Raw genomic sequence first — 17,283 nt, 5'->3', positions numbered from 1 at the left:
TGAACAGACATCTTACCAGATATACAAAAGGCAAATAAGCAAATGCAATGTTCATCATCAGCAATTAGGGAAAGTAAAATTGCAATACATTACTACACATTTATCAGAATGGCTATCAGAGATAATGAACCACTTAACCAATGTGGTGGGAACATCAAATAGTACAGTGACTTTGGAAAACAGTTCAGCAATTTCTTATACCACACAAATAAACTACCATGTGACTCAGCAATTGTACTCCTGGGCAATTATGAAGACTTATGATCACTCAAAATATGTACATACGCCAGGCAAGGAGGTGCACACCTGTAATCCCAGTTACTAAGGAGGCTGAGGCAGGAGGATGATAAGTTTGAGGCCAGCCTCACCAACTTAGCAAGACTCTGTGTGGAAATAAAAAATAAAAAGAGCTGGGGATGTAGCTCAGTGGTGCAGCACCCCTGGATTCAATCCCCACGACTGCAGTAAATAAATAAATAAATCTGTATGAATGTTTATAGTACTTTCATCTGTAACAGCCCTAAAGTGGTAACAATGCAGATGGTCTTCAACAGGTAAATACCAGCCAGTAATACAAAGGAATAAACTATCAACACATGTAATAACCTGGACAAATCTTAAGAATTATGCTGAGGAAAAAAATGACAATCCAAAGGTTACATACTATAGGATCCCATTTATATACTATTTGTGAAACAAAATGATTGAAACAGAGAAATATTGGTGCCTGTCAGGGGTTAAATATTTGAGTGGGAGTAGAAAGGACAACATAAGGAATCTTGGGGTGATAGAAATGTTGCGTACCTTGACTGACATGTCAATGTCAATATCACGGATGTGACAATATAGTTTTTAAAGATGTTTCCATATAGGAAACTGCGAAAAGGGTACATGAAATCTCTCTGTATCATTTCTTACAAAATGCATGTGATTCTACAATTATCTCAGAATAAAAAGCTAATTTTAAAAAGTACTTTAAAACTCTCAAGATATACTAGATATAGGTATTTAATATATATTATAAAAACCAACATAAGTATCTCAATATTACAAAAACTGAAATTAATTTCAGGCACTATTAGTGAATCAAATTTTAGTTATAAATTAAGAAACTGAAAAGAAAGAATGGGGTAGCATCAACCCCAGTTTGATTTTCAAGAGAAAAAAAATTACAAAGGCATAGACGAACCTAAGTATCTTAGATAAATCTCAGTTTTTACAAATTTTAATTTCAAAGCTATAAAGATTTCAAGGACAGTAGTCTTTTAACATCACTTCTGGACTCTCCCATATCTGGTGCTTACCTCCATATCACTTATTTCAGAAGGGTGGGCCACTATTGCAATTAAGGGGGAGGTGGGTACAAGTGAAGGAGCTCAGAGTACAAATGATAGAAGAAACAAGGCTGGGGGAAACACAGGGTGGTGAGACACTACACTAGATTTGGCACCTACTCTCTAGTATTGACTTTCTCACTCTGCCAACAATCCTGGCTTTAGCTTCTATATTGAACTCTGAGTAAACCACAAAATCTCCAGGCCACAATTTCCATCTCCTCTAAAAACAGTGATAATATTTTCACCTGCCCATCAAACAGGATATTTGCAAGGATAAATATCTGTATGACAAGGAGATTTTTGAAAGAAAGGTAAAAAGAAATAGTATCTGCATTTGAAACATTTAATTGAAGTCCAGGTTATTTGAGGAAACATACGCAATGGAAGATATTGATTTTTAAGGAGACTGCAGAAAGAGAAAGACAAAATAAATGAGATCATTTAAACAAGGACAACACCCCCCTTTGCTTTCCTCAGTTGTCTTGAGGTACTGGTGGAAAATTCAGTACTGCTAAAGGTAGAGAGTCCCTCAATCCCCTAGCAAAGCCATCTTAATCAGGTAGATTTTCCACAACAGGATTTAAAGGGTAGAAAAAAAACAAACAAACAACCCAAACCTCACAAGACTGCAAATCCGCCAGGATCTGGACAGCAGTCCTCATCACGACACTGATGGATGTGAATAGCAAGGAAATAAATAGGAAGGTACTTGTAAACCATATTTCACCTAAACTGCAGGACTAATTAAATTTTGTCTGATATTTTAGTTACTCATTCAAGCTGTCTGCCATCACTTGAATCTAAGCTCTTTCATTGCAAAAACCACAATCCACACTCATCTTTCTATCACCCAAAGTCCACAGTTTCACTTGTACCTTCTGTGTGAACACCAAACAGAACAAACATGCACGTGGATATCACCACCAGCTTGAAGCAATATATTTAAGGTACTTCAAAACAGAAGATGACCTCCTGATATTTACTTAGCATCAGCGCCATAACTTACTGAACAATGGTTTCCATTTCTGGGATTTCATTTTCTCAATTTCTATTATTTCTAATGTGGTAATGAAAAATGAGCTAAATTATGTAACTGCAAATTTTTACTGATAATTTGAAAAACAGTTTTCAAAGATAAGTCCTGAGCCCAAAAAGACATCAGGCAAGATAGTGAGAAACTTTTAGCTGTGATTTATACCAGTTTTGATGGGCTGCTTTCTGTCAAAAATTAGCTATTGTATTAAAAAAAAATTCTAACTTTCTAATCTTTACTCACCAGTGTCCAGTCTTGACTTGACATGCTGATATTTTGGGTTCTGTGGTATCCTTTTAGTCAAATACTACAAAATAAGAAAATCCACAATTAATTGGGTTAATGTAAAGATAAAGGTGGCAAACTCAGGAAAGAATCAGATACTTAAAAATGGGGAAAAATAATAAAATTTCATCGACTTTAAGGATGAAAGCTACTTTAGAGATCTAACCATCCCTACCATATAGAACTCTTTGCTATGGCATTTCTTCAGGTGAAGACAGTTACCTTGTTTCTGTCAAAACACATTTTGTCAAAATAATCTCAGAGCACTATGTGATAAGAATTTAAAAAAAAGCTCTTAGAAATTATCTGGGGGACTAGGGTTGTGGCTCAGCAGTAGAGCACTCGCCTAGCATATGTGAGGCCCTGGGTTCAATCCTCAGCACCACATAAAAATAAATAAATAAAGGTATTGTGTCCAACTACAACTAAAAAATAAATAAATATTAAAAAAAAAGGAAAAAGAAATTACCTTGGAATTAAAGTCATCACATTATAGTGATGTTTATAGCTACACAATTCCCAATAGCCAAACTATGGAACCAGCCTAGGTGTCCCTCAATGGGTGAACGAATGAAGAAAATGTGGTATATATATATATATATATATATATATATATATATATATATATACACAGAGGAGTATATATTATTAAGGAGTATATATTATTAAGCCAGAAAGAATGAAATTATGTCATTTGCAGGAAAATGATGGAACTTGAGAACATTATGTTAAGTGAAATTACCCAAATTTAGAAGGTCAAGAATTGGATGTTTTCTCTCATATGTGGAAGCTAGAGAGGAAAAAGAAAAAGGTGGGAGGGATCTCATGAAAATCAAAGGGAGATCAGTAAAGAAGAAGGACCAGAGGGAGGAAAGAGGGGAAAATAAAAGGAGAAATACCGGGGAATGATATTGGTCAAATTATATTGTGTGCCCATATGAGTAAACAACAACAAATCCCACCATTATGTACAACTATAACTTACCAATAAAAATATATGGAAAAAGAAAGAAAAATAATCTTGGGCTGGGGATGTAGCTCAGTGGCACAGTGCTTGCCCAGCATGTGGGAAACCCTGGGTTTCATCCCTGATACTACAAGAAAAGAAAAGAAAAGAAAAACTTATATTGAGCCAAAATTGATCTCCCTTCAATTTCTTTTTAATCCACTGTTGTAACAGAGTGAATCATCTGCCCCTGCCTCAAAAAACCTGTTAAGATAATGAAAGGCAGCTATCCTGCCCCTCTTTTTTAATGTTACTCTTTTTATGAAGGCTTTGGGACACCCTGTAGATTTTATCCACAGATCATCTAAAATATAGCAGGTGGGATTCAGACCTGACCAGATGCTGTCTGGCCAGGGCTTGTGCTGGCAAACTCTGACACTGCTCCTCCAAGTCTGGGGCTCCACATGTGTCACTGCCAACAGACTGGCTCTTGTGGCAGCTGAGGCTCATCTCAGGCTCAGGATAAGTTTATGGTTAGCAAAAATGCCTGCCAGGTCTCCCTTGTGCTGTGTTTTGATAGTTAACACTTTGAATCCAAGCACAAGACATTAACCCATATTAAATTCCTGTGGTGAGTGCAAAAGCCATTAAGGAAGGGAAGGATAAAGAAAAAGGACACTACAAAATATGGCTTTTTTATAGGTCTTTTTCTAGCCTATAAGTATGAAATCCATATGTTCAGCATAGGTAGCTGTGGAATATGAAATTAAAACTGGGTAATATCTTTCCAACTTCATCTTCTGCACATGTGCCTATGGACAGGAATGTCCCCGTAATATCTCCAGTCTTGGAGATGTCTGCCTAGAATGCCTTTCCTCAACTTGTCCTTGGACAAAATTTATTTCCTCTGTAAAGCTGTCCAAAGTGGAATTAGGTACTTTCTTCTCCTATCCCCCAGAGTATCAATACCTGCCTATTGGCTACAACTAGAACTTCTTCCCTACTCTAGGATTTCCTTAAAGGTTTATATTTGCCCAGGACCCAGTACATACTAAGTGTACTTACTGATATTCAGTCAATAAATGAGTGTCTGAATAAAGACTGAATTACAGCCAACTATCTGGTTCCTTAGGAGAGAACATCAAAACTTAAAAAAAAAATTACACCACTTGCTTTTGAAAACAATTTATAGCATATCCTATTGGGAGGATTGCAAAATAAATTGCATACTGAGATACCTTTTCAAATGACCTACAAGCATTAAAAAAAAAAAAAAAAGGTAGGATACTTCTATGTCTGAACAAAATATCTGTTGGTCAAAGTTGTGGATTTCAGAGACCAAAAGAATTTTTAAAAACTTGTGGGGGGTACCTACAGAGAGTTATCAACTTTTAATTTTGCCAAGTAAGAACACAAAAAACAAAACCAAAGCAAAACCTTACAACTACCATCTGTTATTTTATTTTATTTTTTTAGAATTGTTTATTTTTAAATTTTTAATTTAATTTTTAGCTGATACATAAAAACATAAGCCATCTGCTATTTTTTTTCCCTAGTGCTGGGGATCGAACCCAGGGCCTTGCACATGCTAGGCAAGGACTGTACCACAGAGCTACATCCAGACCTGCCATCTGCTATTTTAATGCCTAAAAGGTTGAAAAGAAAAAAAAATCCTAGAGTAAAAAGTTAAGTTCTGGGCTGGGGCTGTAGCTCAGTGGTAGAGCACTTGCCTAGCATGTGTGAGACACTGGGTTCGATCCTTAGCATCACAAAAAATAAATAAAATAAAGGTATTCTGTCCATCTATAACTACAAAAATTTTTTTTAAAGTTCAGTTCTTAAGTAATATTAAAAAACTCATATGACATGGTCTTCATTTTTTGTTTCACACCTGGCAAGTAAAATCTTTATTATGAACAGTTAGCACTGGTCCTCAGATTCTTTTTGCAAGCATTGATCTGTTTCATCCTTAGAAAAAGGTTACTGATCACTTCTCATTATGATCTGCTGTCTATAGGATAAAGTGACTATAATGTCAATTCCAATTCCTTTCCATTTTCCCTAAATGAAAATGGAGATGATTCTTAAGTAATAGAAGGAAAATAAACATAAGACTGAAAAGGAAGATTTATGACAAGTTCCCCAAAGAGAGACAATTTCATGGCAAAATGAAACAAACAGTACAGAGTCAAAGAAAGCAAATCCTAGATTTCAGTTATCTGAAGTTAAGAGACTTTTTTTTGGGGGGGTACGCTATATTTTTATCATTTCTATACTTTATTTCCTGTTTTTACTTTTGTTTTGTTTTTCCCACCAGTTTCCTAGCAAAGCTTCTTTTGAAAAATTCCAGGCCAGTCTCTGCCGAACCAGGGGGATTTGTCCATACCTAAGCCAAAATAGCTAAGAAGTGAGGGTATCTCTGGGGACCAGGTGTGGTGGCGGCAGAATGATGAGGGGAGAGTGTGGACAGCTGCAGCCACTGAGCCCTTCCCGCCCCCAGTTTTCCCTTACATGGACTAATGAGAAATCCATATGCTGCAGGAGAAAAATGTAGTGTTTCTTTTCCATGTTCCCATTTCAGTCCAACTTTTTTTTATTGCTGATTTTCTAGTACCAACCACAAAACGTAAAGCTATTTGTGCTCCACTGCCAGCACAGTGCGTGTTTACGGTACGGCCATACTTTCTTCTTTAAAATTCTTGCTTTCGGGGAGACTGCTTCTTGACCTACTGACCAACTGGCTTTATTTCGATGACATAAACAGGCTGGAATGGTGGAAAGTGAAAGAGCTGTGAAAAGCAGCTGTTTCAAGGAAGACTATTCATTCCTTCAACAAAGACTTATTGAGCACCAGCCATTCACTTACTGAATGCCCACCAGGAGCAGACCCCTATGCTGAGGACACATTCAGCTGTCACTGACTTCTGGATACACTTATGTCAGACAGTGGGGTGAACAAGGAGAGGGAAGCAGGGGTGTGATGGGAGCACAAAAATGGTACCTAATCCAGATTAAGTGTCAAGAACCATTTCCTGAAAGGGTGCCTTCTGTGCTAAATTCTGAGGACCCAAGGTTTTTCAAGTACACAGAGCAGTGGGTGGGAGACAGGGCCTGGCAGAGAGAAAAGCCTGGGCAAGTAAAGAGATAGAGAAGGTATGGACAGCTTTAAGAAAGCTAATGGCAACTGGTAGACCTGGAACACTGGGGGTAGTGTGAGGATGAATGACGCTAGAGAGGCAGGCAGGAGCAGATCACAAAGGGCCTTGTATACAGGCTAACAAATTTGGATTTTTATCCTGTGGATCAGTGGGTCTTAAACAGGTGCACTTTTGCCCAGGAACATTTGTCTAGAGACACATTGGGTTGTCACAACTGGGTGTTGGGGGTTGCTGTTATTATCTTGTGGGTAAAGGTCAAGGATACTGCTGAATATTCAATAATGGACAGAACAGCCCTCATAACAAAGAAATAGCCTAAATGTCAATAATGCCAAAATTAAGAAACCCAAGAGAAGATGATGGGGAATCACTGAAAGTTTAGGGAGCAGTGATGAGATTATATTTCCATTTTTTTTTTAACAAGCTCACTCTGGCGGCAATTTGGAAAATTTGCTTGTAGTCAAGAAGGGAGCAGTCAAGAAAATCAGGTGGGAGGGTATTGTGCTAAAAGGAACTCTGGTCCTGAGAAAGTGGCAGTAGAGATGAACAGAAACCATTTCAAGAAACATTTAAAATGTTGAATCAAAACAATGGTCAATGGCCTGTTGTAACAAAAGGACAGTGGTACCATGCCCCCAACAAGGGAGTTGAAGAGGAAGCATATATGGAAAAACATGGTATGTGCAGTTTAGGGCATGATCAGTATAAGATATCTGTAGGTTATCTAAAATGGAAGTGTCTAGTTGGCTATATGGATTTGGAAATCAGGAGATAGATGTAGTCTATGAAAAAAAAGATATGGGAGTTATCAGCTATAGGCAACTGAAGAAATCATGATAATGGCCAAAACCCACTCTAGAAAAAGTATAAACTGAGAAGAAAAACCCCAACATTGAAGGTTAGGTGGATAAGAGGCAACTTCTGAGACTCAGAAGAGGCCATAAGAAAGTGGGTCATGAAAACTTAAGAAGAGCTGCAGAAAGAAGGGAGGGGTCAACAGGGAACAAAGCTGTCACGTCAGAGAACAAGAGGTCAAGCATGAACAGGTGAACAAGAATGAGGGTCAAGTAAAGAACAACAGAAAGGTGAATTTGGATTTAGCAAAACAGGACATTGTAGATGGCCTTGGTGAAAGCAGTTATGGTAAATTGACAAGGGCAGATGCAAAAACAGCAGGTCCCCTGTATGAGAGGGGAGGAAGGAAAGAAAAGGATGATAAGTAGACAGATGGTCTTTTTGTTTTTTTCCCCAGTCCAAGAGCTAAGGGATAATCTTTGTTGTTGTTTTCTTTAAGACAGAAAGAGAGAGAAATTAATTTGAGAATGTTTATAGGTTAATGAGCAGAGGTTCAGGTAGAAGAGGAAGCTTTGGATATATTTAAAATAAAATAAAAATTTAAGATAGGTAGTCATAATGAAGTTCATTAAGAAGAATCAGGAAGTTAAGTTGATGTTTGTGGTATTATTGCAGGTTCTTTGAGAACAACCGAAAATGTCAAAGACCCTGTAAGGGCTACATCTCTAGGGAGGGTCAAATGATATGTAATATCTTCCCTGTGTACCTTCCTTACCCAGCTTCTCCACTTCTTCTGACTCTTGAAACCAAGCACAAACATGTCTCCTAGGAATTCTCCTTTAAAAGGCCCCAGTCAGAGGGAAATATCTTCCCTGCCTAGATTTTACTTCTCTTTGTGCCATTCACACATCTCACTCCCTGCATTTCCAACAGGGGCTCAATCTTGTACATCTCTGTACTTGCTACAAAGCCTTGTACTAGTGAAAGAGCAGTAAGTACCTGCCAAATGAAGACATGAACAACATCAGTGTGCATGCTGGTGCCTATGTAGGTACACAGTCATCAGGGGCTCTGGAAATCTGAAAGGAGATGGCTCATACATTGTAGAGTGAGAAGAGAGTTCACAGAAGAGTGGGCACTGAAGCTGTGTTTCAGGGTTGAACTTCTGTGGATAAAAAGATGGGGAAGAAGGATGGAAAAAGCACTCCAAGTGCATTTTTCAAGATGGCCACAAGAAAATTTCCCATCCTAGTGTGATGTTACCTTCCTCCTATTGAGTAGTGAAATCTATGTTTCCTCTGCAGAATTTGGGTGGGTCTGGGACTGTGATGGAAGTGATATCATGTGACTTCTGAGGCTAGATCATAAAAGAAGTACCGCTTCTACCTGGTTCTCTCAGGAAACTTGCTCTTGGAATTCAGTGATCATGTGATAGGAAAGGCCACACCACACAGAAAAGCCCATTGCGTGGCCAATAGACAACAATAACACTACACTTGTGAATGAAGACGTTTTCAAAGTAAGTTAGCTCCAGTTCCCATCTGTCTGCAAAACCACATGAGAGATTCCAAGTGAGAACCACCTAGCTGAGCCCAGTGAATTTTCAGAACCATGAGGGATAATAGTAAAATGATGGGTTTTTTTTAAAAATAGGGAAATGGTTCAAAAGAAATCAATATATAATTAGAACATCACTCCACCCTGATTATTCTCTAGCTAAGCTTCTTAGGAATAATGATGTACATTGCATATCTGCCCTTCTCTTCAGTCCATTATAGTGCTGCTCACTGAGGATTCTACCACAGCTACCCAACATCTGATCCCCTATTTGATGAATATAATGGATACTCTTCAGAGTGTAACTTATTTTTCTATACCACATGACACTGACATATATCCCCACTTTCTTCAGTTTCCACTCCCTTGGCTTTGGCGGTATTCTCTGATTCTCTAATGACACACAGATCATTTCTCTGTCAGCCACTTAATTACTGTGCTCCCCAGGATTCCACCTTCTCAATCAATAGGTTCTCTGTGAGCCAAACACTTAGGCTTATTTCCATTTATAGGCATCTAATTTCTGATTTGTGAACTTTCAGCCTTGACTTCTCTCAGTTTCAGAGATAGATAGATAGATAGATAGATCTATCTCAATCATACATATTCACTTATTTGACAAATATTTATGAAATACTATTGTGTGCAGGTAATGAGACAATGCAGCAGATGAGGTCCCTATCCTATGTTCTTGTAAGTATGCCAGAAAGCAAACTAGTAAATACAATAATTACAGATGACCTATACTGGGCAAAGAGAGCAGACTAAATTAAAGCATTTTATTTCACTCCCACCCAAAACCTTCACTGAAAGGGTATTATTACCTTTCAGTATTATACCCACCCACCCAAAATCAAACAGAGTGGGAGAAGTGACAGCAGTAGAACACTAGATTCTTGAACTCTAGAAAGCAGATCAACAAGTGAAAATGCTTGATGTACTCAAGATAACCGAAGACTAAGAAGGAACAGGGAAAGAAGCCAAGAACAAGTCTTAAAAGGCTGAGGAGTTGACAGACTCAGGCACCTCCAGAAGTGGGGAGTAAAAGAAGTGGCTGAAAGGACTGGTGGGAGCCTATTTGAGAAGCAGCTGGATCTCCAAATCCCTCTCTCCTCTGTGCTACTGAGTGACTGCCCCGTGCCCATCCTAGCAGACGTCTATTGATTTATTTCCTGGAAAGGATTTCTGGAGTGGGAGGTTTCCACACAGTAGAAGGCAGAGATATCTTTATTGAAAATGAGAGGAATAAGTGAATGGTGCACATTAGTGTTGAGATTTAATCTCTAGGTATAATCCCACCAGGCATCCATCTACGCTTTTACTCTCAGGAGACCAGAGGAATTTTCTGGAGAATTTGACCAGGCACAGAGGAAAGGCTGAGAGTGCAGAGTTGAAAGGGGGAGTTCCTAAATCACAGCTTAGTGATATTGTTCTATAATAAAGCTTAACATTTGCAAGCCTCTCCCCAATATACAAAGATCTCAACCACCTTTTAAAATCTTTTACTCAAAGAGCAAACAGATCGGGGGAGCAAGGAGCAGAGGGAATAGCAAGATATTAGGAAATAAGATTGATTAAATTATGTTCTGTCCATATATAAAGAGAACAGAACAAATTTCTTTTTTTTCCCTCTTTTTTTTTTTGAGAATTTTAATATTTATTTATTTTTTTTAGTTTTCAGCGGACACAACATCTTTGTATGTGGTGCTGAGGATCGAACCCAGGCGGCACGCATGCCAGGCGAGCGCGCTACCGCTTGAGCCACATCCCCAGCCCACAAATTTCACTATTATGTATAAGAATAATGCACCAATAAAATAAAAAATAAATCTCCTACTCAAAAACACAAATTAATAACTGAGAACTAAAAGAAGCCTGAGATCATTATCTCTTATCCAATAGAATTAATAGGACTAGGGTCCTTATAAGAAGAGACAACAATGAACTCCCTCTCCCCTCACCTTCACTGTGAGCACATTTACAAGCCAGGAAGAGAGTCCTCACCAGAAACTGGACTCAGTGGGCACCTTGATCTTGATCTTTTAGACTCCAGAACTATGAAAAATAAATTTCTGCTGCTTAAGCCACCCAGTCTATGGTATTTTGTTATGGCAGTCTAAGCTGATTGATACAAAAACAAAAAGAAAAACAGATATTTGGAGGAAACAGAGACTATACAGGGGAAAAACATTTTTAAAAGAATTATTAGTTGGAGCAAGGTACAGTGGCCCACACCTGAAATCCTAGTAACTTGGGAGGCTGAGGCTGGTGAACAGCAAGTTCAAGGTCAACCTGGGCAACTCAGTGAGACCCTACTCAAAAGAAAATAAAAGGGTTGGGGGTGTGGCCCAGTGTAGAGATCCTCTGGGCTCAATCCCAGTACTGCAAAAACAAACCAACCAGGGCTGGGGTTGTGGCTCAGCGGTAGAGCGTTAGCCTAGCACATGCGAGGCCCTGGGTTCGATCCTCAGCACCACATAAAAATAAATAAATAACATAAAGGTACTGTGTCCAACTATAACTAAAACAAAACAAAACAAAAAACACCCTAACCAATACTATCTAATACTATCCTTTGTTGACCTATTCCTGGATCTCAGCACCCAAAAGGGGAAATGCATATATGTGTGTGTGTGTGTGTGTGTGTGTGTGTGTATTCATATAATGTATCATTAGAGAAATGAAAACAGCATATCCAGACAAAAATGTATATATGAATATTCACTGTAGCATTATTCATAGCCCCCAAATGGAAACAATCCAAATGTCCATCAATAGAAGAACAGATAAACAAAATGAGGTATATCTATGTGATACAATATTACTCAGCAATAAATGGAATGAAGTACTGATGAATGAAATAACAAGAACAAATCTTAAATATCATGCTAAGTGGAAGAAGGCAGTTACAAAGGACCATTTTTCAGATTTCTTTTATATGAAATATCTAGACTAGAAAATAGATTAGTGATTTCCACAACTGGGTGGGAAGGAGTGATGGGAGGATTGACGCCAGCTAGAGGTTACAGTATTTCTTTTGGGGGTGATAACAATGTTCTAAAATTAACTCTAGTGATGACTGCACATCTCTATAGATCATTAAAAGGAGTAAATTTAAATTATGTGAATTAACATCTCTATAAAGCTACTACTATAAAAAATTAAACTGTAATCTGGGTGCTGAGATAGGAGGATCACGAGTTCAAAGCCAGCCTCAGCAATTTTAGCGAGGCTCTAAGCAACTCAGTGAGACCTTGTCTCTAAAATACAAAATAGGGCTGGGGATGTGGCTCAGTGGCCAAGTGCTCCTGTGGGGTCAAGTGCCTTGGTACCCACCCCCCCCCCAAAAAAAATAAAATTTAAATAATAAAAAGAGAAAAATATTAACCCCTTTTTCTTTCAAAAACAGCCTTGCTACAGGATTTTTAAAACTACAGGGGCTGGGGATGTGGCTCAAGCGGTAGCGCGCTCACCAGGCATGCATGCGGCCCGGGTTTGATCCTCAGCACCACATACAAACAAAGATGTTGTGTCCACCGAAAACTAAAAAAAACCCAAATATTAAAATTCTCTCTCTCTCTCCTCTCTCTCTCTCTTAAAAAAAAAAAAAAAAAAACTACAGCCAGGTACACTGATACACGCTTGTAATCTCAGTGACTCACAAGGTTGAGGCAGAAGAATTGGAAGATAGAGACCACCCTGGGCAACTAGTGAGATCCCATCTTGAATAAAAAATTAAAAAGTACTTAGGATATAGCTTGATGGTAGAGCACTCCTGGGTTCAATCCCCAACATACACACACAACACACACACACAAAAAAAAAAAAAAAAAGGAAAGAAACAACATTAAGCTACAGACCAGGAAGAATTATTTGCAAAGCACATATCCAGTATAGAACTAGTATCTCAAATATAAAAAGAGCTCTCAAAACTCAACAGTAAAAATGTTCACTGGTGGGGGGAAGAACAGAGGTAACTTGGACTAGACCGAGGGGAGTGAGGAGAGGGGAGGGGGTATGGGGTTAGAAATTATAGCAGAATGAATCGGACATTTTACCCTATGTGCATATATGATTAAATGACCTATGTAACTCTACATTGTATGACCAGATGAAAGAGAAGTTGTACTCAATATTTAAGTATGACGTGTTAAAATGCATTCTACTGTCATGTACATATAAATATTTTTAAAATGTTCATTGCATCAGTGTTTATAACAGCAAAAAGTCAGAAACAACCTAAAAGACCACCATGGAGGAATGAACAAATAAAATGCTACATTACTGTACGGCAGTTAAAAGTTTTAAAGTAGACATATCCATCTATATGGATGGAACTCAAGCATAATTTGCATGATAAAAGTTGTAAAGATAAATAGCATAATACTTTTACTATGTTTAAGCACAGAAAATAATGTATGCCATATAAGAAAAATAAAGCCTGTAAATTGGAAAGATACACATTAAATGTATGGGAGCAGATGTCTATGGTGAACGGAGAAGAATGAAAGGTAAAAATAATAAGAACTAAAATTAGCTATAACTGGAGACTATGAAGAATTAAATATCAATCCATTTGCACAAATTAGGTTTAATATAACCAAAAACAAACAAACAAACAAATGATTAATACTATGATATGACCATATCAAGTACTTAGGTAAGAGTTAAAAGAAAATAATTAAGTTGAGCTATAGTTTTCTAACATGGAAAGATATCCAAGATATATTAAGTGAAAAAAAAACCAAGTCAAATAACCATATGTATAATATTATAACATTTATGTAAAACAAAATTACAATATAAAACTCTTTCTATACACACACACACACACACACACACACACACACACATACACACCAACTTTCTCTGGGCAAATGGAAACATTGTAAATAGTGATGTAAAAAAATTTCTTATATTAGTCATAAAAAACAGAATAAAGTAAAGGCAAAAACTCTAGGAAAAACAAACATAAGAAAGGACAAGTAATCTCAATGATTATTTCTGAAATAATATTTACACAGTCACCACCACCAGCAACACTGACAACATCAAACGTTATAAAACCAAGATTTTACAAAACGTGGATATCTCATACACTGTTGGTAGAAACAGTATATAGTCTCTCTGGAAAATAGTTTGGCAATTTCTAATAAAACTAAATATATGCTTACCTTACAACCTAGCAATCGTACTCCTGGGTGTCTATCCCAGAAAAAGAACTACACCCAATGTTGGTATAGTTATTTTAAAAGCCCCAAACTGAAAACAACCAAAATTTTCTAAAACAGAATCCCTAAAAATTAAAAACATATTGGCAGAAATTAAAAACAATAAAAGGATTAGTAGATAAAGTCAACCTCTTGAAAAAAAGCAAAAAAGACAAATATAAGGAGAATAGGAAATAAAAGTGAAGAATAAAAATTAAAGAACCAGCAATATATGTGCAATATCAGAATAATGAATTTAAGACAAAGGATGGAGAAAACGGGAGTTCCTCATTTAGATGGTCATCCATCACTCTCCCAAAGCTAATCAAGGAGTCTCCATGATTTCGCCCCGTTAGTAGGCTTTTCATTGCTATAGTCAATAGTTTTCTTTGGGCTCACTGTTGCAGAGGTTTCAGTCCTTAGATGGCTCCAAGGCTGAAACATGGTGGAAGGATGTGGTGGAAGAAAGTTGCTAAGCTCCTTGCAGCCAAAAGCAGGGAGGAGGGGCTTGGGACAAGATACAGTCTCCATGGACAAGCTCCCAACCAAGCCCCACCTGTCTACAGTTTCTACCACCTTCCAGTAGTCCACTCAGTTATCAATGGATTAATCCACCAATAAATCAGAGCCTTCATAATTCAATCAATTCCCAAAACACCTGACCTCCGAACATGGCTTCACTGGGGACAAAGACTTCAATACATAAGACTTTGGGGGCATTCCAGATACAAACCATAGTATGCCCCTTAAATATTGCTCCCCAATTCTGTCTCCAGTTTCAGTGGCCTCAGTTTAGATCTGTAACAAATAACCTACCTCACCAATCTCCCTATCTCTAGTCCTGGCCTCCACAAGTCCATTCTCCTTCATGCGGTTACAGTCATCTGACCATGTAAATACCCATGTCACTCCTTACTAAAACTTTTCAAATTCTGACCAGCAGGTAAGAGAATTAATTATGTGGCAAACTTCTACTCTCTAGTAGTCTGGTAATCTACCCCCTTACTCCCCAGAGATATTTCTTACTAACATTTTTTTTTTTTGACAAACCATAATTGTATGTATTTATAGGGCACAATTTGATGCATGGGCAACACACACACACACACACACACAGTGGAATCATTAAATCAACCTAATTAACCTATTCAACATTCTGTTGTGCAATACATCTCAAAAATTTAGTCCTCCTAACTGAAACTTTGTATCCTTTGACCAACATCTCCCCACCCCACCTCCCAACCCCAGCTTTTGAGTTGGATTTTTTTAGATTTCACATGTGAGATTATACAGTATTTAGATTGATTAAGTTAGCTTTACTAATTGATCATGGTGTTCTGCACAGCCTGAACTCAGCCTTTCTCAACACTGTACCAAGGATTCACCGAGATGAAAGAATTGCAACTCGCCTTGGGATAAAGGCTAAGAACTTTAGCAAGATATAGAAGACCCCTCCCAACTTTAGTCTCTATAGACTCCTGCAAGGGACTGATAAGAGCTCAACACTCAACTGTTTGCTCATGCTTTTCTACCAGGGATGCTTTTTCACCGGCCTAATGAATGGCCTTGAAATGCCCAGGACCCTTCTCTCATTTCCTCCCTTGGTCTTTGTGTATTAAAATCTTGTTTAAAGGTCTCCTTGAGACTGACTTCCTAAAGGGCGGAGGCCTCGTCTTGTTCTCTAAGTCTAGCACCTACTGCATGGTAGGCATCTAATATTTGTTGACCTTAGATGGACACGAATGCAGCAAAGCACTTAGGGTGAGATAGATGAAGAAGTTAGAAGTCCTAGGGAAGGGGGTGGGGGGTAAAAGTAATTCCCTGTTTTGTCCCCTTTTCCAATGGGTTGGTCTGCTTGTTTCTGCTCTTCCTGTACCAACACCATTAAATGATGGCTCCCTTTCCTCTGGTTTCTCTAGTGCTCAGAGCTTCCTTTGTATTTCACTAGTTTTGCAACTGTCACTCCTAGACTGTAAGCCCTTTGAAGGTAGGGGCTGTGACTTTATGTACTTCGCGCCTCGCGGCGACAAACCATATTTGGACGTCCAGTCCATACTTGGGGACTGTCACCACCAGACGCTAAACGTGGCCTGGATCCCCAGGCCTTCCCCCGCCCCCGGCCCTGAGCTCCGACCCCTCCTCACGCCGGCCGCTTCCCGCCTTCCGGGCGGCGGAAGTAGCTGTCTGGTCGTCCCTGTCCACGTGGCGCCCTTTCCGGTGCGCCCGCCCCGTCCGGCTCTGAGGTCCGGACCTGGCCCTCACCTCAGGATTCCCAATGTGCCTCCGGAAAGACATATTTGCTCCAACCGACCTCGCTCGGGGTTCTAGCCTCACGGGTTGCCTCTAACCCTAGCTTTCAACCCCTACCCCGACCTCGCTCAGCCGCCTCCCTATAATCTCTTCTCCGATTGGCCTGTCTTCCCAGGCCAGCCAATGGCTGCTCCGCTTACTGTCTCAGTTCAGGGTCGTGTGAGAACGAGACTCCGATCAATGGTTGCTAAGGACTACGCGGGACGCCAGCTAGCCCGGCCTTTTGTGCTTGGGCGCTGGACCGCGAGCTCCAGCCTTAGCGCGGGAAGTGGGGTTCCGGGCGGGGGCCGGAGGGAGCAGATTGGCGCCTGCGCAGTGCCCAGGCGAGGGGAGGGTTTCGATAGTGGGGACCGAAGGGGCGTTTTAGCTGATGGGGGAGCAGGAATGCAGCACGGGACGCACCTCCTTGGAGCCTACTCCCCGCTCTTAAGGCCATTCTAATCAAACATCTGGGCTACCCCTCCCTAATAGAGAATACGATATGAAGCAGGAATGAGAGTATATAGTTTATTGTTTTCAGTTAAGTTATTATGCAAATTATGCAAAATATCATGAGTAAATACAATAATTATTGTTGCTTTAAAAGCTTTTACGCTAGCGAAAGAACGGCAGCTTTAATTGCAAAGCACACACACCATTCAGTGGCTCATCA

At 39.1% G+C, this 17,283-nt stretch overlaps 1 protein-coding gene across 3 annotated transcripts in view; it reads right to left on the bottom strand.

The window, feature by feature from the left end:
- Nucleotides 1-16,725, bottom strand: part of Cep41 (centrosomal protein 41) — a 42,585-nt gene extending 25,860 nt beyond the window's left edge. The window contains exons 1-3 of one of the 3 annotated variants that reach the window (XM_058582836.1): nt 16,584-16,722; nt 3,641-3,749; nt 2,614-2,677 (exon numbers count right to left, since the gene is read on the bottom strand). Coding sequence is in view for 1 of the 3 variants with exons in the window: in XM_046455118.2 (XP_046311074.1) it covers nt 2,614-2,677; nt 16,584-16,616 (97 nt within the window). In the remaining 2 variants the exon portion in view is untranslated. Of the gene's footprint in view, nt 1-2,613; nt 2,678-3,640; nt 3,750-16,583 lie in introns of all 3 variants that reach the window. The other 2 variants (XM_046455118.2, XM_046455120.2) reach the window with 2 other exon arrangements.
- Between the last annotated feature and the right edge of the window lie 558 nt (nt 16,726-17,283).

This window comes from Marmota monax, unplaced genomic scaffold (genome assembly GCF_021218885.2).
Source record: "Marmota monax isolate L192 unplaced genomic scaffold, Marmota_monax_Labrador192_F-V1.1 WCK01_AAM20220418_F8-fsc00131, whole genome shotgun sequence".
NCBI classification, from domain to species: Eukaryota; Metazoa; Chordata; class Mammalia; order Rodentia; family Sciuridae; genus Marmota; species Marmota monax.
Note: the sequence above shows the minus strand (reverse complement) of the source record. Positions and strands in the feature narration are given on the sequence as shown.